Raw genomic sequence first — 24,900 nt, 5'->3', positions numbered from 1 at the left:
ACACCAGGCTGGTATGTTTTTTCTTTTAACTGAAGAAATTTGGAACAGGAACACCAGAACCAAATTTATGTGGATTATCGAAGAACTCTGATATAGTGGGTTCTTTCATCAAGAAAAAAAAAACAAAGAACATTCATTTGCAGTCTGCTTGGCATTCGATAGTTCATTAACATGAATTAAATAGCACAACATATATTTGTCAATATGTATTTAAGCCTTATTTACTCTTAATAAACTGTGTAATACAAAGCATGTTTTCAAAGTATAAAAAAGGAAGCATTAGATCAGCTGACTGTCAAGTTGATTTACTTATGAAATTAATATACTTTTAAAAAATTCAAGAGCTAAAAATTATATACCTTCAGTTAAGCTAAAGAAACCAAAATTAATCTCTTACCTCAAAAGGAACTGCAAAAAAAATTTTAATTCTAATAGTGAAGGATGTAGAATAAATATAAAGCTACAAAGAAACAAGACCCACTAGAGGTAAGATGGCCTAAGGAAACAGCCTTGCCATTTTCACACACTAGTATTAAATCTAATTTTAACCTAGTCACAATTCAAATGCCAATAGAGTAACAGCAGAATATTGTTTGTCCTGATGTTTAAACTAGCCTGTGGACAAGGGTACATTAAAAGTACTAAAAATTTTCATTTCCCACTGAAAATAAACATTTTGATACTATTTTATATACATTCTCAAAATACTTTAGTTTCCACCTTCACACACTTTGTTTTTAGGTTCCCCTATCCTAGTCCCCAAATTTAAACGTACCATCCAAATCTCCCAGTCTGCACCAGAACAAATAATGTATCACTGACCACATCCCTAGGAATTAAGCGCCTTAAGAATTTACATTCAACAAGGTATAGAGTCACATCTTATATCACTTTGTATCCTAAAGAACACTTGGTACAAGACCTTGGATATATCAGGAGCTTTTAATATTTACTAGCTCAAAATAGTCCTTGATCACTTTGTAGTTCTGTGCTGCTGAAACAAAACTGCATAAACTCTGCAAAATCCAAGGGACTTCAATGTGACAGAAACTTAACAGAATTTATTACTGTTTTGTACTTTACAGACTTGTAGCCTTGCCCCTATTACCACATGTAATGCTTTGTACTGACACCAGTATAGTGGGGTAGGAAGAGATCTAGTCAAAAGTGGACATCAGAACCTGTCAAAAGGGTTTAACATTTATGTTTTACATACTTATCCTTCATTAGTGTTATGTAGCATTAATGTCCTAAAGTCACTTAACTATATCAACAACTTAAAGAGTTTTTCAGTCAATCTAATTCCCAGGAACATAAAAGAAAACTGGTGCCAATAATAAAAAAAAAAAAGTAAGCAAGCAGAAAAGCTGCCTTGAATTCTGACAAGATAAGTAGAATTTACACCAACACAATGAAAAATAAGCCTCTGTGTAGTCTATAAGAGTTTTTGAAATCGTTTTATAAGTCTTTAAAAGTCAAAGCAAACTGGTAAACCATTAGCAAAACCACAGGCTACCATTAAAAGACACACAAAAGTATCTGGCAACCAAGTTCTAGCTGGTTCCAGAGTGTGAAAGGCACACAAAAGCATCTGGCAACCAAGTTCTAGCTGGTTCCAGAGTGTGAAAGGTTTTCTGATTGCTAATAAACTCCATTATGCACCCAAGACACTGTCACTTAGCTGCGTCATTTCTAAAAAGGCAACAGGGGCCCAGAAGTTTCAGTGAGCCAGTACTGGCAAACCAAAATAAGAAAAAAATACTCTCTGCTTTAAGAGTAACTACAAACCTTCTACCCTGGAACTAACTTCCTTCAGTTAAGTTTAAAACTGAAGGTGCCTAAATTCAAAGGAAAGCCTATAGCATGGATAAAGAGAAAAAAAAAATCAAATGGAAAAGTAAATTTAAAAGTTTCTATTTCCAATAAACTGCGTCTCAGAAATCTTCCAGGCGATAAAGACTCGAAGAACAGAGGGCTCTAGACCCATTCGCATTCTCTGAGGCGTGCGCACTGCGCGGAAAGGATGAATGAATGGAAGACCGGCGCGTGTGAAAGGCAGCAGGTCCGGCCGGCTAGCCGACCGGCTAAAGCGATCAGTAGGCCTCGCTCCACCCCCTTCCCTCCTCCATGACAGCCCAGTCCCAAGCATGGAGGGGCGAGGACAATGTGATACCCCTTCTCACCACCACCATCCCTAATTCTACTTGGAGAGCTTGACCGTGAGACAGGAGTCCTCCTCCCCACCCCAAACCTTTCTCGCCTCCCCTGGCGCAAACCCCTCCAACTCTCCAGCACGCTGGATTAACACGCGTTCGCCCCTCTCAACTCCCCGAGGCGAGGTCGAAGCTCCTGTGCGCGTGCAACGGCACCACTCCCGCCTAACCCACCCTCCGGCAACACTCGCCCACCGGCTCCCCACTACACCCGCCTAAGGAAGACGTGCGCGCGCCCCACATCCGAGCCCCGGGGCTGGAGCTCTGGAAGAAGGTAAAGGCTGCCCCGGAGCTCCCTCCTCCAACTCACTCCTGGCCGGCTCGCCGCCCACCCTGCCTGCGGATCCCAGTGCTCGCTGGGAGCCGGCCCCGCGCCCCGCGATCACGAAGACACCATCCCCACACACCTAACACAGAGCCCCGGCTACCCTCCACCCTGTAGATACCTCGCGGCTCCACGGGAGGCGCCACGCCGCCCCTCCCCCACACCGCTCCCCCAGCTCTCGGGCCCCCACCAGAAAGTGTGCGCTACACGCCGCCTCGGCCAGCCTCCAGGACCTCCCCACTTGTCCGCGGGAGTTCAGGTCCAACATGAGGGGGAGGGGGCGGCAAGGGGTAGGGTGCGCGCCGGGAACGCAGTCCCGTGGACTCCCCCAGTCGGAAGAGAGACGGAGCGCGGGGACCCGTGGGGGTGGGGGCTAAAGGCAATACTCACCGGTTCGACAGTCGCCATCTTAGATCGATCTGATCGCACAACCGCTCCAGAAGGGGGGGTGAGAGAGGAAAAAAATGAGATTCAAACCGGATTGGCCGGCTACTGGCCACGTGACGGACGTGTCCGTTTGGCCCTGGCGGCGCCTGCGCAAGACTGCGGCTGCGTGGGTAACGAGAGGCTTCTGGGAAGTGGAGTCTCTCCCCCGCCCTTTTTTTTTTTTTTTTTTTTTTTTTTTTAGGCAAAGAAGTTTTTTTTAAAAAGGACTGGTCACGTGGTCGATGGGTAGGGTGCGCGGTTCTCAGCGCGGCGGACACTCGCGTGCTAGAGGGTAGTTGCAGTCCTCAGCTCTTCCGCCTGAATAGCTGCGGTCACGTTTACTGCCAGGCATGCCTTCTGTGGCCCTTGTCGCCCTGTCCGCCCATCTTCCCCGGAAGGTTGGGAACTGCAGGCTCAGCACACACAATAAGGCTTCATTTGCATAGTCGAGGTCCCAGGACAAGTTGCCTGTGTGTTTACTTAGTTTTCTTTTGACCTCCCACCATTTTCTCTTAGTTTCAAAAAGAAGCAGCGATACAGAGTCGTTTAGGCAATAATCAACCCTCCCCCGTTCCCTGGCTCCGCTAATGCTGGTGGTCGCTCGCTGCCATCTCTGCGAAAAGGGATGGGCAAAACCGCCCGCTGTACCTGCTTCCCACCGGCCTGGGGCGAGGTGGAGGGGAGGACAGCTTTTCCTATCCCAAATCCTGAGATTAGGACCTCAGGGCTAAATCTTGCGTGGCAGTAAAAATTATTTGGAAGTTCTGTGCAGCCGTTCCAATATTCTGCTTTAACGTGCACGGAAATAGCCTAAGTCCAGGTGCCAGCCAGGGAAGCCACTCCGGGCCCCGCTGACTAAGCCCTGGACTGCTGGTCTGGAGTCGTTAGGCTGGGTCAACTATGACTCTTGACGTTGACTCATTCTCCTTAGGCGAGTGACTTAATCACTCGGCGCCTCAGCTTTTTCATTTATGAACCAAAGGTGATGATACACTTACCTCACAAGGGTGTGCTTTGGTAATGACTGTAACCAGCTTTGAAAATGCACTGGACTCTAGAAATGCTTCATAATAAGCAACCTCGTGCCTTCTTAAAGATCAGCTGTTTCTCCTGTTTGTTTGTTTTTATAACGAAGTTTACATTTTTTTATGTTTATTTGATTATGATGTACACCAGTGTAGTTTTAAAGTTTCATTTTTTTTTCCCTTTACAACTGCAGCTGCCCTCAGTAGAGGATTTCATGTTCACGAAATTATTATTAAGCTCACAACAATCACTGGCAATCAGAAATTTGTCCCCACACTGGCATCTTACATTTCCTTTCCCTCTTAAGATACTGTGCTATCATTTCTCAAGACCGTGTTTTTTGCACAATCTGGCTATTACAAATAGAGATGTAGAAATCTAGGAGATTCCCAAGGTTCTAATGAAGAAGACACTGTCTCATTACTATTTCTCATGCTTCTTAATAATGTCGACGCTGGGAAAAGGAGTGTATGCAGGCTGCCCCTGCCTGTCTACTTATAGTGTTACTGAGGTCCAGAGCTGTGTCATACCTATTATTGAGTACATAATGGATGCTTGAGTTGACTAACACATAATTGAGGCTGTATAAGAACCCAAAGCTATTGCCTGTTCATATGTTTTGGTTTACCTGAATATCAGAAGTGATTAATGAAAGCTTTTGTCTAGCTTTCATTAGAGCTTAGCTCTACTAGGTTTTAAAGTAGGTAGAATTATAAAAGATAAACAGGTAAGTGGATTTCTACTTACAAAGCTATCTACGGTTACTTAGACTATGCAAAGTAATTTCAGTTGATGGCATTGATATTTTCTGTTGCATAGATTTCCTATTTTCTTTCTACCTTCCTTCCTTTCTTCTTCTTCTTTTTTTTTTTGAGACAGAGTCTTGCTCTGTCACCAGTCACCAGGCTGGAGTGCAGTGGCACAATCTCGGCTCACTGCAACCTCTGCCTCCTGGGTTCAAGCAATTCTCCTGCCTCAGCCTCCCGGGTAACTGAGAATACAGGCTCATGCCACCACTCCCAGCTAAATTTTTTTTTGTATTTTTAGTAGAAACAGGGTTTTACCATGTTGGCCAGGATGGTCCTGATCTCTTGACTTCATTATCCACCCACCTCGGCCTCCCAAAGTGCTGGGATTACAGGCTTGAGTCACTGCACCCAGCCCCTTTCTTCTTTCTCTTTTTTTCTTTCTCTCTCTCTCTCTCTCTCTCTCTCTCTCTCTTTCTTCTTTCTTTTTTTTTTTCATGGTATCACTCTGTTACCCACGGTGGAGTGCAGCCACATGATTATGGCTTACTGCAGCCTTGACCTTCTGAGTTCACGGGATCTTCCCACCTCAGCTTCCCAAGTAATTAGGACTACAGGCATGGGCCACTATGCCTGGCTAATTTTTTTCATGTTTTGCAGAGATGGGGGGAGGTAGCGGGGAGCCAACTGTGTTCCCCAGGCTGGTCTCAAACTTCTGGGCTCAAGCGGTCCCCCTGCCTGGGCCTACCAAAGTGCTGGGATTGCAGGCATAAGCCACCATTCCAGATGTCCTATTTTCTTTTTTTCTTCCTTCCCTCCCTCCCTTCCTTCCTCCCTGCCTCCCTCCCTCCCTCCCTTCCTTACTTCCTTCCCTCCTTCCTTCCTTCCTTTCTTTTGAGATGGAGTCTCACTCTGTCACCCAGGCTGGAGTACAGTGGCACAATCTTGGCTCACTGCAACTTCTGTCTCCTGGTTCAACTGATTCTCGTGCCTCAGCCTGCTGAGTAGCTGGGATTACAGGTACACACCACCATGCGTGGCTAATTTTCATATTTTTAGTAGAGATGGGGTTTCACCATGTTGGCCAGGCTGGTCTCAAACTCCTGACTTTGTGATCCACCCACCTTGGCCTCCCAAAGTGCTGGGATTACAGGCGTGAGGCACTGCACCAGCCTCAGATGTCCTATTTTCATGAAGCTGTTACATAACAGCAAAAAATCGATGAACTTGGCAAGGAAATACCTACATGGGACTGAAAACCAGTGATGTTCTTAAAATCTTTTTTTTTATTTTGAGATGGAGTCTTGCTCTGTCGCCAAGACGGTAGTGCAGTGTTACGATCTCGGCTCACTGCAACCTCCTCCTCCCGTATTCAAGCTATTCTCCTGCCTCACCCTCCCCTGTAGCTGGGATTACAGGCAGGTGCCGCCAAACCCGCCTAAATTTTTGTATTTTTTTTAGTAGAGACAGGGTTTCACCGTGTTAGTCAGGATGGTCTCGATCTCCTGACCTCGTGATCCACCCGCCTCAGCCTCCCAAAGTGCTGGGATTATAGGCGTGAGCCACCACGCCCAGCTTAAAACTTTTTTTAAACAAACAGTTTTTATTTTCATTAAGTTTTATCTTGATCAGTCAAACAAGACTTATGCTTTTACAATACTTATGGATGCTCTATTCTTTACGGATTAGTTTCTTTCCATTTTTAAAACAGTTTTCAACATTTATCTTTATTTTTTTTCAAGCACAGAGTTTCAGGAAAATCTCTGTTTTTGTATATGCTTTGTTGCATGTGTTTTATGACCATTCATGTGTCTTTGCCTATTTGAGATTCTACCTTGTCAAAGATTTAATGATTAGGTTTTTATGGATGTGTGTATGTGGTTGTTTTGATTCTGCCAATCTTAAATACACAGAGCTGAAATTTTATGTTTTATTTCTATATCCTTTTTCTCTGTTTATTCTCTATTATTCTCTTTGCTCTTCAAAGGACTTAAGATTCCAAGTTCATTTACCAAACCTACCAGAAACCATTCAACAAGTACTAAGTTAGTAATGGGAACTATGTAATCAGTGGAGGATATTTAAAGGACACAGGAAGTACAGGCACTTCCTTCCCTGACTGTAAAATCTGGTTGGCATACTAAGTCATAGAAATATAAATAGTTCGGTACCCATATAAAGAAGTGTGACTAAGAACCAAAAGGATGCAGTTAACAAGCACCATAACTAGCACGCATTCACATAATGAGTGAGAGAGTCTCATACTTCCTTTCCTCATTTCATTCAGGACTCTGTTCCAAAGTCATCTCCTGAAAGAGGGCTTCCTTGATCACCCTATCTAAATTGCCTTTCCCATTACTCATTATCCCCTTACTCTGCTTTGGTTTTCTTTTTCTTTTTTTTTTTTTAGTTAATTAATTATTTATTTATATAATGATTTATTTATTTACTTAGAGGCAAGCAGGCAGGCTTGCATTTACTTCTTTATTTATTTATTTTCTTATTATTTTTATTATTTTATTTTATTTTATTTTTTTGAGATGGAGTCTTGCTCTGTCACCAGGCTGGAGTGTAGTGGCGAAATCTCGGCCCACTGCAACCTCCGCTTCCTGGGTTCAAGCGATTCTTCCGCCTCAGCCTCCAGAGTAGCTGGGACCACAGGCGCGTGCCACCATACCTGGCTAATTTTTTTGTATTTTTAGTAGAGTCAGGGTTTCACCGTGTTGGCCAGGATGGTCTTGATCTCTTGACCTTGTGATCCGCCCGCCTCGGCCTCCCAAAGTGCTGGGATTATAGGCCTGAGCCACCATACCCGGCCTGCTTTCATTTTCTTTAGGCCGCTTCATATAACCCTAACTGTAAACTTGCTGTTATGTTAAACATAACCCTTAACCAGGTCCCAATGGTTACATGTTTAGGTAATTTCCAGTCTTGTATTATAATGTTCTAATGCATACATTTATGAGAAATGTGTTTTCCTGTTTAGATAATTCCCTTAGGAAAATTTTTCATCAGTAGAATTAAATCGTTTATAGGATACAAACATAGTTTTGACTGTTTATACAAATTGGAATTAATGTTGCTCTCCAAAAAGTGTGGTATCAACATGTCACAACAGCCTTACCAGTGTTGGGTAGTAAAGAAATTAAAAGAATATATTGTTAATAATTCTTATTGCTAGCTTCAATATTTATTCATAGCCTTTACCTTTGTTCCATTACCTGTTATTTTGGAAATGTTGAAATCAACAAAAAATTTGAAACAATACAACGAAAACTTATAAACCCTTCACCTAGATTCTCTAGTTGTTAATCTTTGAATCAATAAGGATTGATAAGGGCCGGGTGCAGTGGCTCACACCTGTATTACCAGCACTTTGCAAGGCCGAGGTGAGTGTATCATCTGAGCTCAGGAGTTCCAAACTAGCCGGCCAACATGGAGAAACCCCGTCTCTACTAAAAATATAAAAATTAGCCAGGTGTGGTGGCATGCACCTATAGTCCCAGCTATTCAGGAAACTGAGGCAGGAGAATCGCTTGAACCCGGGAGGCAGAGGTTGCAGTGAACCGAGATCAAGCCACTGTATTCCAGCCTGGGCAACAAAGTGAGACTGTCTCAAAACAGACAAACAAACAAATAAGGATTGATAAGAATACTGATGTAATTTTGAAAACTATGTAGTAGCCAGTGGGCCTGTCCCTTATGGAAGAGTTATGGAAATGGTTAATAGAACATGGAGTCTCTAGGTGCAATATAGATGGGCAGCCAGGAAGAGTACTATTCAATTTGCACTATCAAAAAAAAAATTAAAAATCAGGGCTGGGCAAAGTGACTCACACCTATAATCCCAGCGATTCGGGAGGCCAAGGCAGGAAGATTGCCTGAACCCATCAGCCTGGGCAACATGGTAAGCCCTGGTCTCTTAAAAAAATAATAAAAATAAAAATAGCCGGGCACGGTGGCTCAAGCCTGTAATCCCAGCACTTTGGGAGGCCGAGGCGGGTGGATCACGAGGTCAAGAGATCGAGACCATCCTGGTCAACATGGTGAAACCCCGTCTCTACTACAAATACAAAAATTCAGCTGGGCATGGTGGCGTGTGCCTGTAATCCCAGCTACTCAGGAGGCTGAGGCAGGAGAATTGCCTGAACCCAGGAGGCGGAGGTTGCGGTGAGCCGAGATCGCGCCATTGCACTCCAGCCTGGGTAACAAGAGCGAAACTCCATCTCAAAAATAAATACATAAATAAATAAATAAAATAAAAATAAATGATGGCCGGGCACAGTGGCTCACACCTGTAATCCCAACATTTTGGGAGGCCGAGGCGGGCAGATCACCTCAGGTCGGCAGTTTGAGACCAGCCTGACCAATGTGGAGAAACCCCATCTCTACTAAAAAGACAAAAAATTAGCCAGTTGTGGTGGCACATACCTGTAATCCCAGTTACTTGGGAGGCTGAGGCAGGAGATCGCTTCAACCTGGGAGCCAAGATGGCGGCATTGCACTCCAGCCTGGGCAACAAGAGTGAAACTTCCTCTCAAAAATAAATAAATAATAAAAATAAAAATAAATGATGGATGATAAGGAAACCATAGGCAGTTATACCCATAAAACATCACAGTCTCCTGCCAAGTTCCTGGACCTGAGCCTTTTTTTTCTTTTTTTTAAGAGGGGGTTTCACCATGATGGCCAGGCTGGTCTTGAACTCCTGACCTCAGGTGATCCACTCACCTCGGCCTCCCAAAGTGCTAGGATTACAGGTGAGAGCCACCGCACCTGGCCCTGAGCCACTTTTTAGACCCAAAATCCATTGACTGAAGAAGTTATGTGACAGGAGACAGGAACTGTGGCAAGCAATAGGGTTAATGATTCCCCAGTTCTTTCCCAGAATGATTTGTGGCCATTTATTTGTGTAATTGTGTACTTTGAAAAGGGGAACACCCAAGCATTTCTAATATTGCTGGACTCAGGTTTGACCTGACATCGATACCCAGAGCCTGGAGTACTATCCTGCCCTCCTGTTTGAGTGAGGGTATATGGGGTTCGGGTAATACATGAAAAGCAAATAAAAATGGAAGATCCAAAATTCCTTAAAAGTATTTTAAGCAACATTAATAGGAGACTATTATATACAGTTGACCATTGAACAACATGTGTTTGAACTGTGTGGGTATATTTATACCTGGACTTTTAAAATATATCGCAAATTTTTTTGGAGATTTGGAACAATTTGAAAAAACTCACAAACTGAGTAGCCTAGAAATGTTGAAAAATTAAGGAAAATATATGAATGAATAAAATAAATGTGTTAATAGATAGACTATTGTGTTATTGGTAAGGCTTCTGGTCAACAGTAGACTATCAATAGTTAAGTTTTAGGGGAGTCAAAAGTTATATGTGAATTTTCAGCTGGGCATCGGGGCTCATCAGTACTTTGGGAGGCCAAAGCAGGTGGAGCACTTGAGGCCAGGAGTTGGAGACCAGCCTGGTCAACATGGTGAAACCCCGTCTCTACTAAAAATACAAAAATTAGCCAGGCACGGTGTTGTGAACCCATAATCCCAGCTACTTGGGAGCCTGAGGCACGAGAATCACTTGAACCCAGGAGATGGAGGTTGCAGTGAGCTGAGATCATGCCACTGCATTCCAGCCTGGGTGACAGAGCAAAACCCTCTCTTCAAAAAAAAAAAAAAAAAAAAAAAAAAAAGGGTGTTTTAAAATTTAAAAAAATTAAAGTAAGGCCGGATGTGGTGGCTTACGCCTGTAATCCCAGCACTTTGGGAAGCTGAGGTGGGTGGATCACGAGGTCAGGAGTTCAAGACCAGCCTGGCCAAGGTGGTGAAACCCCTGTCTCTAATAAAAATACAAAAATTAGCCGGATGTGGTGGTGGATGCCTGTAATTCCAGCTACTTGGGAGGTTGAGACAGAGAATTTGAACCTGGGAGGCGGAAGTTTCTGTGAGCCAAGATCATGCCACTGCACTCCAGCCTGGACAACACAGCAAGACTATGTCTCAAAAAAAAAAAAAAAGTTATATGTGAGTTTTCATCTGCGTAGGGGCTTAGCACCCCTAACTCACACATTGTTCAAGGGTCAACTCTACTGGGAAACCAACAGATGTGCCTTCTGTAATGAAAACCACACAGAATATGTAGAATGTAGTGGTTACCCATTTTGTAGATTTGAAATGAAGAGGGAATAACTGTTCTACTCTCTGGGAGAAGACTATCTGTAAGAGAACATCCAAACTGATGAAATTGTTAAGGTACTGACATGAAATTACAAAGTACGTTTTATTCTAAGTACATAAGAAAGAAAAATAAGGTATTAGAGGAATCTGAGGCAAGAGAAAGTTGGCAGGGGATAGTTCAAATATTTCTTTTTTTTCTTTTTTTTTTTTTTTTGAGATGCGGTTTTGCTCTGTTGCGCAGGCTGGAGTGCAGTGGCATGATCCCAGCTCACTGCAACTTCTGTCTCTAGGTTCAAGTGTTTCTCCTGCTTCAGCCCATGCCCAGCTAATTTTTTAGTTCAAATATTTCTAAGGCCCAGCCCCTTGAGTTAGACCTGTAGCCAATAATTTACACAATAATAATAAAAATGGCAAGGGAGTGAGTAAACTTAAGTGGTTCACGGGGCTAAAAGCAAGGCAGGATGCAAGGTGTGAATGGAACGAGAAAGTGAAATGTGTTGCCTGGTTATACAGAACTTGATATTTGTTTTTTTGTGCTTTTTTTTTTTTTGAGACAGTCTTGCTCTGTCGCTAGGCTGGAGTGCAGTGGTGCAATCTCAGCTCACTGCAACTCAGCGTCTTGGGTTCGAGTGATTCTTCTGCCTCAGCCTCCTGAGTAGCTGGGACCACAGGCGCATGCCACCATGCCCGACTAATTTTCGTATTTTTACGAGATTTGGGATTTCACCATCTTGGCCCGGATGGTCTCAATCTGTTGAGCTCGTGATCCGTCCGCCTCGGCCTCCCAAAGTGTTGGGATTACAGGCGTGAGCCACCGCGCCCGGCCTCTTTCTTTTCTTTTCTTTCTTCTTTCTTTCTCTCTTTCTCTTTTTTTTCTTTCTTTTTTTTTTTTTTTTTTTTTTTTGAGACAGACTTTCGTTTTTTTTGCCCAGGGTGGAGCAATGGTGCGGTCCCCACTCACTGCAACCTCTGCCTCCCGGTTGAAGCGATTATCCTGCCTCAGCCTCTGAACGCCTCCAGCGGGTATGCAAATTTCCATAAGCAGCAAGGAGCCTCCATGTGGAAAGGAACCAAGACTTAGAGCATTTCTCTTTTGATATTCCAATGTGTAAGAATGTAATAGATTAGATGGTCCCAACTGGTGCCCTCTACCGGAAAAGAACACCAAAGCCACCAGGAGCTAGTCATGAAGAAAGGGAATCTGGAGGTGTCAGGTATAGTGAACCCCAAGTTTCTCTTCAAAGAATCAGTATGTCAGTATGTTCAGCTCTCTTATTCTTTAATTCTCTGTTTTAAAGTTTAATGTCCTTGTAGCTTCAGTAAACAACCTTTTCCACCAGTTCTAATCAGTAGTCCATATGTGTTCCCCCGGTCCCCGGCTGTGTCCTGACTCATCCCGGTCACCTGCTCGGGTCACCTGCTTTGACCCCTGCTTACTTGCTCTGAGCTGCCTGTAACTGTCCATCCTGCCAAACTACACACCCTGCCACTCCGGCTCGTACCCCTGCTCCCTTTAAAATAGCCAATTGGAATTAGACTAGACTATGGTCTACCCTAGCCAGTAGGGGAACAACACAGCAGCAGGGGCTACCTCCATCAGGGCATAAGTACCTCCTCCCCTCCTTGTCCAGGTGTGCGCTCGCCATTGTTCCATCTGTGAGCTGCACCCTTCTATAGAAGTAAATTCCCTTGCTGAGGAAATTTATATTCAAGTGCTACTTCTTTTGTGGCACTGAAAATTCTACTTATAACAGAGGGAAGTGACCAAGCAAGTGCCAGTATTTGGCATAGCATGTGACTGACAAAAAGCTTTTCGCCCTCCACCTCACATCTTACTTGTCTTAGAGAGTATGTTCTCAAGTATAAGTCAATAATGCACCAGGTGTGGTGGCTCACGCCTGTAATCCCAGCACTTTGGGAGACCAGAGAGGATGGATCTCCTGAAGTTGGGACTTCAAGATCAGCCTAACCAATGTGAGGCAACCCCGTCTCTACTAAAAATACAAAATTGGCCGGGCGCGGTGCCTCAAGCCTGTAATCTCAGCACTTTGGGAGGCCGAGGCGGGTGGATCACCAGGTCAAGAGATTGAGACCATCCTGGTCAACATGGTGAAACCCCGTCTCTACTAAAAATACAATAAATTAGCTGGGCATGGTGGCGTGTGCCTGTAATCCCAGCTACTCAGGAGGCTGAGGCAGGAGAATTGCCTGAACCCAGGAGGCGGAGGTTGCGGTGAGCCGAGATTGCGCCATTGCACTCCAGCCTGGGTAACATGAGTGAAACTCCGTCTCAAAAAAAAAAAAAAAAAAAAAATTAGGCAGGCATGGTGGCACATGCCTGTAATCCCAGCTACTTCGGAGACCGAGGCAGGAGAATCACTTGAACCCGGGAGGTGGAAGTTGCAGTGTGCCAAGATCATGCCATTGCACTCCAGCCTGGGCAACAGGAGTGAAACTCCATCTCAAAAAAAAAAAGTATATAAGCTGTCAAAATGTGAGAGTTTGGGGCCCAAACCTAGGGTGGCCTGTAACCACCAATACCAGCAAGGTAATAACAGTTGCAGTAGCAGGCAAAAGCATAATCGAAAACTAGGGCTGCTGGTAGACTGGTCCACTTCTCCAATTCTCTCTTCAGCAGCTAAGTAGCTTGGAATTAGTACAGTCCTCTTTGGACTGGTAAGTTTCTAGGCTTTTTAATTAATTCAAGGGGAAATGCAAAAACAGAAACTACTTCCCCAATAATGAATGGAAAGTACCAAAATTAAATAAAGATAACTAGGGTGTAATTTTAGGGAAGGACAATGGGATTGTGATTTTAACCAAGAAACGTAAAACTAAGTGGTTGTAATATATTATGCCTGAACAAAAGAAGTACTCTAACGGAGGAAAGGGAATTCATGGCAGTCTCCCTGTCACCTTGAAAAGGAAAGTCCAGGCTGGGCGTAGTGGCTCACGCCTGTAATCCCAGCACTTTGGGAGGCTGAGGTGGGTGGATCACCTAAGGCCAGGAGTTCGAAACCACCCTGTCCAACGAGATGAAACCCCCTCTCTGTTAAAAAAAAGAAAAAGGAAAAGGAAAGTCCAGAAAGATTTGGCTGTGTGTTGCCTGCACTACTCGGGGCCCTGGAATACAAATATGGTAGCCGACATGCATGGGCTAAGTATCTCCCTATATCAGACTAGGAAAGGTAGTAAGGCTTGTCATTTTTGAATAGGTTATAAAACTCAAGAACAGGTAGGCCGGGCGCGGTGGCTCATGCCTGTAATCCCAGCACTTTGGGAGGCCAGAGAGGATGGATCTCCTGAAGTTGGGACTTCAAGATCAGCCTAACCAATGTGAGGAAACCCCGTCTCTACTAAAAATACAAAAAATTATCCAGGCGTGGTGGTGCATGCCTGTAATCTCAGCTACTCTGGAGGCTGAGACGAGAATTGCTTGAACCTGGGAGGTGGCGGTGGCAGTGAGCCAAGATCGTGCCAGTGCACTCCACCCTAGACAACAAGAGTGAAACTCTGTCTCAAAAACAAAACAAAACAAAACAAAAAAACAACTCAAGAACAGGACAGAGGTAGTGGCTCATGCCTATAATCTCAGCACTTTGGCAGGCTGAGAGAAGAGGACTACTTGAGCCCAGGAGTTTGATACCAGCCTGGGCAACATAAAGAGACCCGTCTCAATTTTCAAAAATAAAAAATAAAAACAAAACAAACCTCAAATACAACCTCATAAAATTAATCCTGACAATTGCTCCCAGATGAATGCTGATGAAGATACGCAAAGTCTAAAAGCAGTACTAATCTTGCTTCTACCTCACCAAATATGTTTCTTTTCCCGAATTATTCTTTTTTTGTGGGGGAGGGTGGGGGACAGAGTCTCGCTCTGTTGCCTGGCCGGAGTGCAATGGCTCCATCTCACCTCATTGCAACCTCTGCCTCCAGGTTCAAGCGGTTCTCCTGCTTTAGTCTCCTGAGTAGCTAGGATTACAGGTGTCCACTACCACGCCTGGCTAATTTTTTTTTTTTTAGATGGGGTTTCACCCTGTTGGTCAGGCTGGTCTTGAACTCCCGACCTCAGGTGATCTGCCTGCCTTGGCCTCCAAAGTGCTGGGATTACAGGCATGAGCCACCGCACCCAGAATTCCTGAATTCTTTATCCTGGTTAATGATAAAATCATCTTCCAGTCACTCTTTTTCTAAAATCTTGTCATCTTTCCAATGATGGTAACTCTTTCATCCCCCACATCTAGTAAAAGTTTTAGCAATTATTATTATAATTTTGTTTTTCAAGACGTAGTCTCCTTCTGTTGCCCAGGCTGGAGTACAATGGCATGATCTTGGCTCACTGCAACTTCCGCCTCCCAGGTTCAAGTGATTCTCATGCCTCAGACTCCCAAATAGCTGAGACTACAGATTTGCCCCACCATGGCAGCTAATTTTTGTATTTTTAGTGGAGACAAGGTTTCACCATGTTACCTAGGCTGGTCTCGAACTCCTGACCTCAAATTATCCACCTGTCTCAGCCTCCCAAAGCGCTGGCATTACAGACGTGAGCCACTGCACCTGGCCATATTTTTATGTTCTCAAATATTCCCTCTCCTCTTCATTCTCACAGTCTTAGTGTAGTGGACATCTATAGATCTATAGTTCAGCTTTCTTTTTGTAATAATTGCAATTGTCATCTTTTGGGGACCTATTCCTTCTCACTCTAACCATGGGTTCTACTAGGACTAACCTTATGGTTCCCCTCACACCAGCCACTATTGGAGGCACACAACCTGGGTGGAAAATTAGGAGCCATAACTGAATGCAGAAACTTAACTTTATGCAAATCAAGGTTATCATAGTGGTCATGGTGGATGCCTTTTTAACAAGGGTCTCTCACAATATTAGTCTAAGCCAGAAGTCACCATACTGTTGACATTTAGGGTCAGATAATTTCCTAGTTGGGACGGTTGTTTTATGTATTGTAAGCTGTTTAGCAGTATCCCTGGCTTCTACCCGTTAGATGCCACTGCCCCCCTTCTCTAGGGTGTGACAACTAAAAATATCTCCAGATATTGCCAAGTGACCCCTGGATGGTGAAATCGTCTCAGGATGAGAATTACTGGTCTGAACCATTTGTGGCAATCCTATTACAGGCCAATCAATGTGTAGCATTAAGTTATTGTCCACTAGAGGGCTTCTGGGAAGGTTTCCACAATCCTAAGAAAGTGGACTGGAAGTAAGAGAGCATTTTCTTGAGAGAGGTTTTTTTATGTGAATACTTAAACTAGCTGCAGCCAACATGGAGGGGGAAATGGAGAAATAAGGAATGTAAAGTAGGAGTTAGAATAAATTTTAATCCTTAGCTATTGAAGTGATGGTTTCCCTGCATGCACTTAAAACAATCTTAGAGAAAAAGAAAAAAGAAAAAAAATACGAAAAGAAAAAACAAAACAAAATCTTATCTCTGTATTACCACTTATTTTTTAGTATATATGTATATACTAAAAAAATTACACATGCTTGAATGGGAGTATACTGTATATACTTTGTGTTATTTCTTTTTACATATTTGTAGATGATGCCTCCACATAAGTATATGAAAAGCTACCTAATTCTTTTCATTGACTGCAAATTATTTCATTTCATAAATGAGAAATAATTTATCTAACCAGTATCTTGGAGTCTTTTTTTTTTTTTAATTTTCCTAATGCAAAGGATGGTTCCATAAACTTCCATTATACACAAGTCATTGGAATAGACATGAGAAGAGAAATTATTAGGCCAGGTGCCGTGGCTCATGCCTGTAATCCCAGCACTTTGGGAAGCCAAGGCGAATGGATTACTTGAGCTCAGGAGTTTGAGACCAGCCTGGCCTACATGGTGAAACCCATCTCTGCTAAAAACACAAAAAAGTTAGCTGGGCATGGTGGCATGTGCCTGTAATCCCAGCTACTTGGGAGGCTGAGGCAGGAAAATCACTTGAACCTGGGAGGTGGAGGTTGCAGTGAGCCAAGATCATGCCATTGCACTCCAACCTGGGTGACAGAGTGAGACTCCCTCTCAGGAAAAAAAAAAAAAAAAAAAAAAAAAAAAAAAAGATGAATTATTAGGTGTGCATATGTGATTTTCATAGATATTATAAATCATCCTGGGCAGAGATTGAATTAACACTCTCATTATCAACATATGGTAGTGCCTGTTACCTCATACTCTGATGAATAAAGTAAGTTATCAAACTTTTTGTGCTTTGGTAATTTCATGAAATATGATACGCAATGTCATTTCAGTTTATATAACAAAACTTGTCAGAATCAAAATGGAATCACTTGTGTAAAACCCTGGCAAATGGAAGACAATGAAAGGAGGGGTCTCACGCACATATGCCTGATAACAAGAACTATCACAAAAGATGACAAAAAACACAATCTTACACAGAGGCTGCTTCAACCTCTCACAAAAAATACTTCTGTGAAAAATAAAAATACTTGGAATAGGACCCAGGGGAAAAAAAAATAAAAAGAAAAAAAATACTTCTATGAGCACATGTGCTGAGCAACTGCCTGTCCAACCTGGGACTGACACCATCCTTGTTATTGGTCTCTGTAGTCAAAGATAATTGTTTTAAAATAGTTATGTAATCCCCCTCATTTTTCCTTGAAAAACCTTTTACCTCCCAGAACATGCTCACTGTATTCCCATTGCAATGCTCAATTCTCAAAATTATCATTTTCTTTTAGAGATTCTCTCTCTGCCTGTTATTTAGGTTGCCATAATCTCGTGTTGAGAAGTGGGACCCAAAGTGAGCTCACCTTGATAGATTGGTGACCCCTGGAATCAAGTGAAGTTCCCACACTGAGCCCCTTCAAGTTCTCCAATCCTACAGCTCACCTCTTCTGTCACGGTGAAACTCCTTACATTTTGATGAGTTCTTGGACTCCCTTATTTTGGTGAGTTATTTTGACTTTCTTTGGGATTTGTTTTGGATAATGGCTGCCTTAATAAAGGACCATGTATCCCTCTTGAGACTAGAAAATACGTTTTTTTTTCTGGGAAATCCTTTCAGTACAAAGACATTTTATCTTTCTGGTGAATATACTCTTCTGATTTCTATAAAATTTACCTAATGTATTTTCTGGTGAGTTCTTTTTTTTTTTTTTTTACATGCCTCAGCAGCCATTATACAATTCAGTGAGTCCTAGCTGTAATGTAAAAACACCTGAGAAACTAACCACTAAATTTGAGGCTTAAAAAAAAAAAAAAAAAAGATAAGAGAGCGTTTTTTCTTTTCATCAAGTGCTATGGAGGTGTAACTCAGATCCAACCAATGAATTTATGTTACTTATATTTTACAGTTTCATGAATACATTTAAAAGTGAAAGCTATAAGATCTTTGTTAACATATGTGTTTATGCATGCTATATGTTCTGTCTACATAGTAAAAATCTGGCATAATTGACCAGAAATCCCTTAAGGAATCCTATTTATTTTGGCTTAGAGATAAATGGGTGCTCATGTAAAATTATATCTAAAACTGTTAAAATATGTAGTAATTAACCCAAATGCCTTTTAGTTTATGTGATTTAAGTGAATCTTTGATAAATAAGCTGGTTTTGAATTTGTCAGTAAAATAGAAATGTCTTTAAAATTGTCAGTATACATTTTTGACTGCATTTTTTATTCAGACAATTTTATACTTGTTCTAGCTGTTTTAAAGTGTCAGGATTCAACACAAAGGTCATAAAACTATAATTTTGCCTTAGAGGCAAAATGATCATTGTGTGACTGTTAATACAAGTGTCAACTTGATTGGATTGAAGGATACCAAATATTGATCCTGGATGTCTGTGAGGGTGTTGCCAAAAGAGATTAACATTTGAGTCAGCAGGCTGGGAAAGGTAGGTCCACCCTTAATCTGGTGAGCACTATCTAATCAGCTGCCAGCAAATATAAAGCAGGCAGAAAACATTAAAAGGAGAGACTGGCCTAGCTTCCGACCCTACATATTTCTCCCATGCTGGATGTTTCTTGCCTTCAAACATTGGACTCCAAGTTCTTCAGTTTTGGAGCTCGGACTGGCTCTCCTTGCTCTTCAAGCTTGCAGACGGCCTATTGTTGGACCTTGTGATTGTGTAAGTTAATACTTAATAAACTCCACTATACACACACACACAAACACACACACACACACACACACACACACACATACACACATACATATATGTACACGATTACCTAGGGGAACCATGACTAATACAGTTTGTTACACTTTTTTTTTTTTCTTTTGAGATGGAGTCTCATTCTGTCGCCCAGGTTGGAGTGCAATGGCGCAGTCTTGGCTCACTGCAACCTCCACCTCCTGGGTTCAAGCAATTCTTCTGCCTTAGCCTCCCGAATGGCTGAGATTACAGGTGTCCACCACCACACCGAGCTAATTTTTGCATTTTTAGTAGAGACGGGGTTTCACAATGTTGGCCAGGCTGGTCTCGATCTCCTGACCTTATGATCCTCCCACCTCGGCTTCCCAAAGTGCTGGGATTACAGGCATGAGCCATCTCACCCGGCCATAACACTTTTTTTTTTTTTTTTTTTTAAGACAGAATCTTGCTCTGTTTCACAGTCTGGAGTGCAGTGACATGATCATGACTCACTGTAGCCTCAACCTCTCAGACTCAAGCAATCCTCTCACCTCAGCCTGCCACCAAATAGCTGGGACTTGTAAAAAAAATTTTTTGTAGACAGGGTTTTACTATGTTGCCCAGACTCGTCTCAAACTCCTGGGCTAAAGTGATCCTCCCACCTTAGCCTCCCAAAGTGTCAGGATTACAGGCGTGAACCATCATGCCCAGCCTATTTTTGTGCAACTTTTTGATGAGTAAGTCTAGTTTAATATTGTTACTTTAGTGAAAACAGCTATAACTTCAAAGTAATCAACAAAATATCCATATATTTAACTTTAAAGTTCTTACTTAAGGCAAACACCTAACATTCACATGCTGTAAAAATGGCTAACACAAAGGTAACTTGAAATAATAATTAGCTCCATGGAATATCTGTTTTCATAAGTAATCTAGGTATAATTGTCAAAAAAATAAATTAGGTAAATATGACCGGGCGTGGTGGCTCACACCTGTAATCCCAGTTCTTTGGGAGGCCAAGGCGGGTGGGTCACGAGGTCAGGAGGTTGAGATCAGCCTGACCAACATGGTGAAACCCTGTCTCTACTAAAAATACAAAAATTAGCTGGGTGTTGTGTTGTGTGTCTGTAATCCCAGCTACTTGGGAGGCTGAGGTAGGACAACTGCTTGAACCTGGGAGGCAGAGGTTGTGGTGGGCTGAGATCCCCACTGCACTCCAGCCTGGGTGACAGAGTGAGATTCCGTCTCAAAATAATAAAAATAAGAAGAAAAAGAAATTAGGTAAATGAAAAGGGAATAAGCATTTATAAATGAACTTTTCATGTAATTTGAGATCTTGAAGTTACGTTAAATAGGTAGTAGTTATTCATTAAATATCTGGGTCACAGCCAAATATGATAAAATATAAAAACATTAATTATTGAACATAAATTCGAATTAACTTAGTTTTGGCTTTTTTTGGTTGGGGGGGAGTCAGGGTCTCACTCTCTCAACCAGGCTGGAGTGCAGTGGCATGATCACAGCTCACTGAAACCTCTACCTCCTAGGCTCAAGCAGATCCTCCCAGCTTAGCCTCGCCAGTAGCTGGGACTGCAGGTGTGAACCTACATGCCTGGCTAATTTTTTGAGGTTTTTTTTTTTTGTAGAGATGGTGTCTCTGTATGTTGTCCAGGCTTGTCTTGAACTCCTGGGCTCAAGGGATCCTCCCCCTTCAGCCTCTCCAAGTACTAGGATTACAGACATGAAACACCACACCTGGTCTACTTTTGGCTTAAGTTTTAAAGAAAGAGAAAAGGTATTTTGGCCTATTAATAAATATGTTCTGTTTCACATTGGAAAATTGTTCCATGAGAAAGCGTATGTTTCTACAGATTATGAAATACATATTCATAGGATGTTGATGTATGTCAGATAGTTTAGAGTTTGGTTGCTTCCTGGGCTTTCACTAGAAATTAGGGTTACTGGCTGGGCGTGGTGGCTCACGCCTGTAATCCAAGCACTTTGGAGGCCAAGGCGGGTGGACCACCTGAGGTCGGGAGTTCAAGACCAGCCTAACCAACATGGTGAAATCCTGTCTTAATTTAAAAAAAAATAACAAAAAATAAAAATTAATTTAAAAAAAGAGGGTTATTGAGAGTTAAAAATTCTAATTAACGTATGTGAATTCTGCATGCAAGACGTAGAAGAAATTAAGTTGCGTTTTTGATGAAAAAAATTTAAAGATAATTTTTTTAAAGAAAAGAATACTTTTGTCTAAATTCAGAGGTTATTTAAGGTTATTTTAAAAAGTAAATTTAGAAAGAAGATAGCAGCAAGACAGAAAAGAACCAGTAGGTAGAAGAGAGGCTTGCAAAGAAAGTAGAAAGTTATAGGTATGAAGATGTATTTTTGGAAAGGGAGGTTAAAAAGAGAAGTTTTTTTTTGTTTTGTTTTGTTTTTGTGTGTGTTTTTTGGTATGAGAGAGAATCTCAAGTGGTCAAAATCAAAAGAAAAAAAGAAGTAAATTTTGCCCTAAAGTAAAATGACTGGTTGTTAAAGAAAGAGCAACTATAAATAGGACCAAACCAAAGGTCTAAGCAGTTCACAGAAGGTCTGAGCTCATTGTAAAAGGTTTGTGAAAGATGATACTTGTGAAAGAAATTTTGCATGTGATCGAGTTGTCTAAAATTACACTTGGTTTTAGCCAAAAGGCCGAGAAGTGATGAAGTTGGCTAAAATTAGAAGAGAATTATTCATTAATATTTCTAAAGATTTAGATTTAATTATATATGTAATTATATATGGCTACATATGTATACATATATATAAATATGTTATAGATACAAAACTAAAATTTTAATCCCCTATGTTAGAGCAACTTTTTTTGGAATATTGATCTGTTCTTCACAAAATTTGTAAGAGGTTTTGATTTCTAATTCTGAAATCTGTTTCTTTAAGTTTTTAACCAACTTCTGAACTAAGCTTTCTTCTGTTTTATAATCTCTATTTAATTTCCATAATTCCAGGTTAAAAATGTTATCTTCTTCATTTAGAATAGCAATTTCATTTCTCAAAATAGAGTTTTTCTTTGGAAGCTTTTCAGATTCATATCTCAGAAGTTCAAATTTGGCTGTATCTCACCACATGTGATTTGCAGGTCAGGGATCATTACCTTCAGTTTCTCCTCTTTCTCCTCGAGAAGTTACTCTTTTTGTTTGGCTGGGGTGATGACTCTTTTCTTCAACTTTTTTGTCAGCTCCTTTAACTTTTTTCTCCAGTACTCACTCTGCTGTTGTGACCTGACACTGAATATGTTTGTCTTGAAGGCCTGGGAGAGCAATGCTTTCCTGCAATATAACTGGATTCTGCACTCCTGGCTTTTCTTAATGTATCTGGATTATTCAATGTAATCAGACAATTTCACATACTTTTGCTTTTTCTAAGAGCCATATATTCTCCCTGCTCAAGGGACTGGTTTTCTTGTTTACTTCTATGATACAGTGTTCACTCATAACCTTAGACATACACTCTTCCAGTGTCTGATTGAATTCAAGTACCTTTATATCAAATCTGACTTCCAGATTATCTGAATGTGCTTCCCATAAAGAAAAGCAATCAAAATGCTGGAGGTTTTTCTTTATCCTTTGGTAATTGGCCTAGGAAACAAAATTTGGTGTTTTATCAAGATAATTTCCCGTGTGTAATATTGCTTTCATTAGGTTTTTGATTATGTAGGAAAACTGAGCTTTAAAAGAGTTAAAGGTTCTTTTCGCCGGGCGCGGTGGCTCAAGCCTGTAATCCCAGCACTTTAGGAGTCCGAGGCGGGTGGATCACGAGGTCAAGAGATCGAGACCATCCTGGTCAGCATGGTGAAACCCCGTTTCTACTAAAAATACAAAAAAAAAAAATTAGCTGGGCATGGTGGTGCGTGCCTGTAATCCCAGCTACTCAGGAGGCTGAGGCAGGAGAATTGCCTGAACCCAGGAGGCGGAGGTTGCGGTGAGCCAAGATCGCGCCATTGCACTCCAGCCTGGGTAACATGAGTGAAACTCCGTCTCAAAACAAAACAAGAAAAAAACCTTTTTTTTCTTTTTTTGTTTTTGTTTTATTTTGCATCTGTGTAATATCCTGTATTTGCTTTAGAAATATTTTAATTATCATTCTGGTTAAGTGAATGACAATTATTTCACAATGACATGTGATCCCATTTTGATCAGATGTTTTAAACTTTTGACATCTTTGACAGGCTTCCTCAGTACCAAAGTTCTAAATTAAGTTTTCTGGACCTACAACTAACTTTGAGATTTTCCACTTGGGCCTCTGGAGAGCCTCCAAGAATGTATTTCTCATCTGGTAGAGATGTTAATAATTAGGCTTGTTTGATGTATTAAATTATAAGGGAGGCATTGTCAATAAATGATGCTAAATCTTTGTTAAAGTTATATTTATATGAATATGATATTGATATTCTATATATTAACACTGTGACCATTCTGAAGATTATTAAAATTTCTGAAAGTCTGATGATCCTGATGTGATGCTGTCAGTCATGATTCTGGTTGTTATTTTAAAATGACATATGAAATAGAAATAACTGAATTTCATTGTAATTTGCTAAACTTTTATCAGATTTTTCACCGTGGTTATTCAAAGTCTCTGTCATCCACAATTTTGATTTTTCTCTAAAAGCATCTGCATTCATGCTGGGTGTGGTGGCTCATGCCTGTAATGCCAGTACTTTGTTTGGGAGGCTGAGGCAGGAGAATGACTTGCGGCCACAGGTTCAAGGTCAGCCTGAGCAACATGTCAAGACCCTGTCTCTATTTAAAATAAAATAAATAAATAAATAAATAAAAGCATCTGTAATAAGATTCATGGAAAGACTCTAGCAAATGCTCTTGATATACGTTTCTGATAACATTAAGAATCAATGGCTCTAGTAAAAATTTCCAGAATTCTGTGGCCAGGTGTGGTGTCTCAGGCCTGTAATCCCAGCAGTTTGGGAGGCTGAGGCAGGCAGATTACCTGAGGTCAGGGGTTCAAGACCAGCCTAGCCAACATGGTGAAACCCCATCTCTACGAAAAATACAAAATTTAGCTGGGCAAGGTGGCAGGCGCCTATAATTCCAGGTACTCAGGAGGATGAGGCAGAAGAATCCCTTGAACCTGGGAGGCAGAGGTTGCAGTGAGCCAAGATCACGCCACTGCCCTCCAGTCGGCGACAGAGTGAGACTCTGTCTCAACAACAACAAAAAACCAAAAAATAAAAAACAGGTCTCATCCAATTTCCCATGGCCATTTGATTTATTCAATTGGTTGCTGGTTGCCTTTAAGCCTAAGTTCATGGCTTAAAACTGTTATGCAAACTGGGATTATCATATTACTATTAATTTTACCTAGTATTTTCTTTTTTAAACTTTGTAGCTGTTGCCTGTCAAATTTCTGCAGATATACAACTCCTTACAGAATAATGCTGGTCCAGCACTTTGAGATGATAGACAACACCTATGGAACACACAGAAATTTAGCAATGGACTCCAGGTGGATTTAACCTGAGAGTCACTTCCTCCAAACCTTCTTTAATAAAATGGTTTTGCCACTGACTCTTAGTCACGAGTCATTCTCTCCAATGTAGTACTAGACAACAACCTGGGACACATAAGTCTTGGCATTGAGGGACAATGAAAACCTAACTCCATAGCTGAGTGTGATGGCATTTGCCTGCAGTCCCAGTTACTCAGGAGGCTGAAGCAAGAGGATCACTTCTGCCAGGAGTTCAAAGCTATAGTGCACTGTGACTGAGCCTATGAATAGACACTGCACTGCAGCCTGGGCAACATATCAAGACTTTTTTTTTTGAGAATCTCACTCTAT

The 24,900-nt window shown here is 41.7% G+C and overlaps 1 protein-coding gene across 1 annotated transcript in view; it reads right to left on the bottom strand.

The window, feature by feature from the left end:
- EIF4E (eukaryotic translation initiation factor 4E) overlaps window positions 1–4,477 on the bottom strand; it is a 41,878-nt gene extending 37,401 nt beyond the window's left edge. Inside the window, exon 1 of the mRNA XM_032261564.1 lies at window positions 2,929–4,477. Within this exon, the coding sequence (XP_032117455.1) occupies window positions 2,929–2,946 (18 nt within the window). The 5' untranslated portion in view covers window positions 2,947–4,477. The remainder of the gene's footprint in view (window positions 1–2,928) is intronic.
- Between the last annotated feature and the right edge of the window lie 20,423 nt (window positions 4,478–24,900).

The sequence above is a fragment of the Sapajus apella genome, unplaced genomic scaffold, assembly GCF_009761245.1.
Source record: "Sapajus apella isolate SASKATOON/1434 unplaced genomic scaffold, GSC_monkey_1.0 scaffold124, whole genome shotgun sequence".
In the NCBI taxonomy this organism is placed as follows: Eukaryota; Metazoa; Chordata; class Mammalia; order Primates; family Cebidae; genus Sapajus; species Sapajus apella.
Note: the sequence above shows the minus strand (reverse complement) of the source record. Positions and strands in the feature narration are given on the sequence as shown.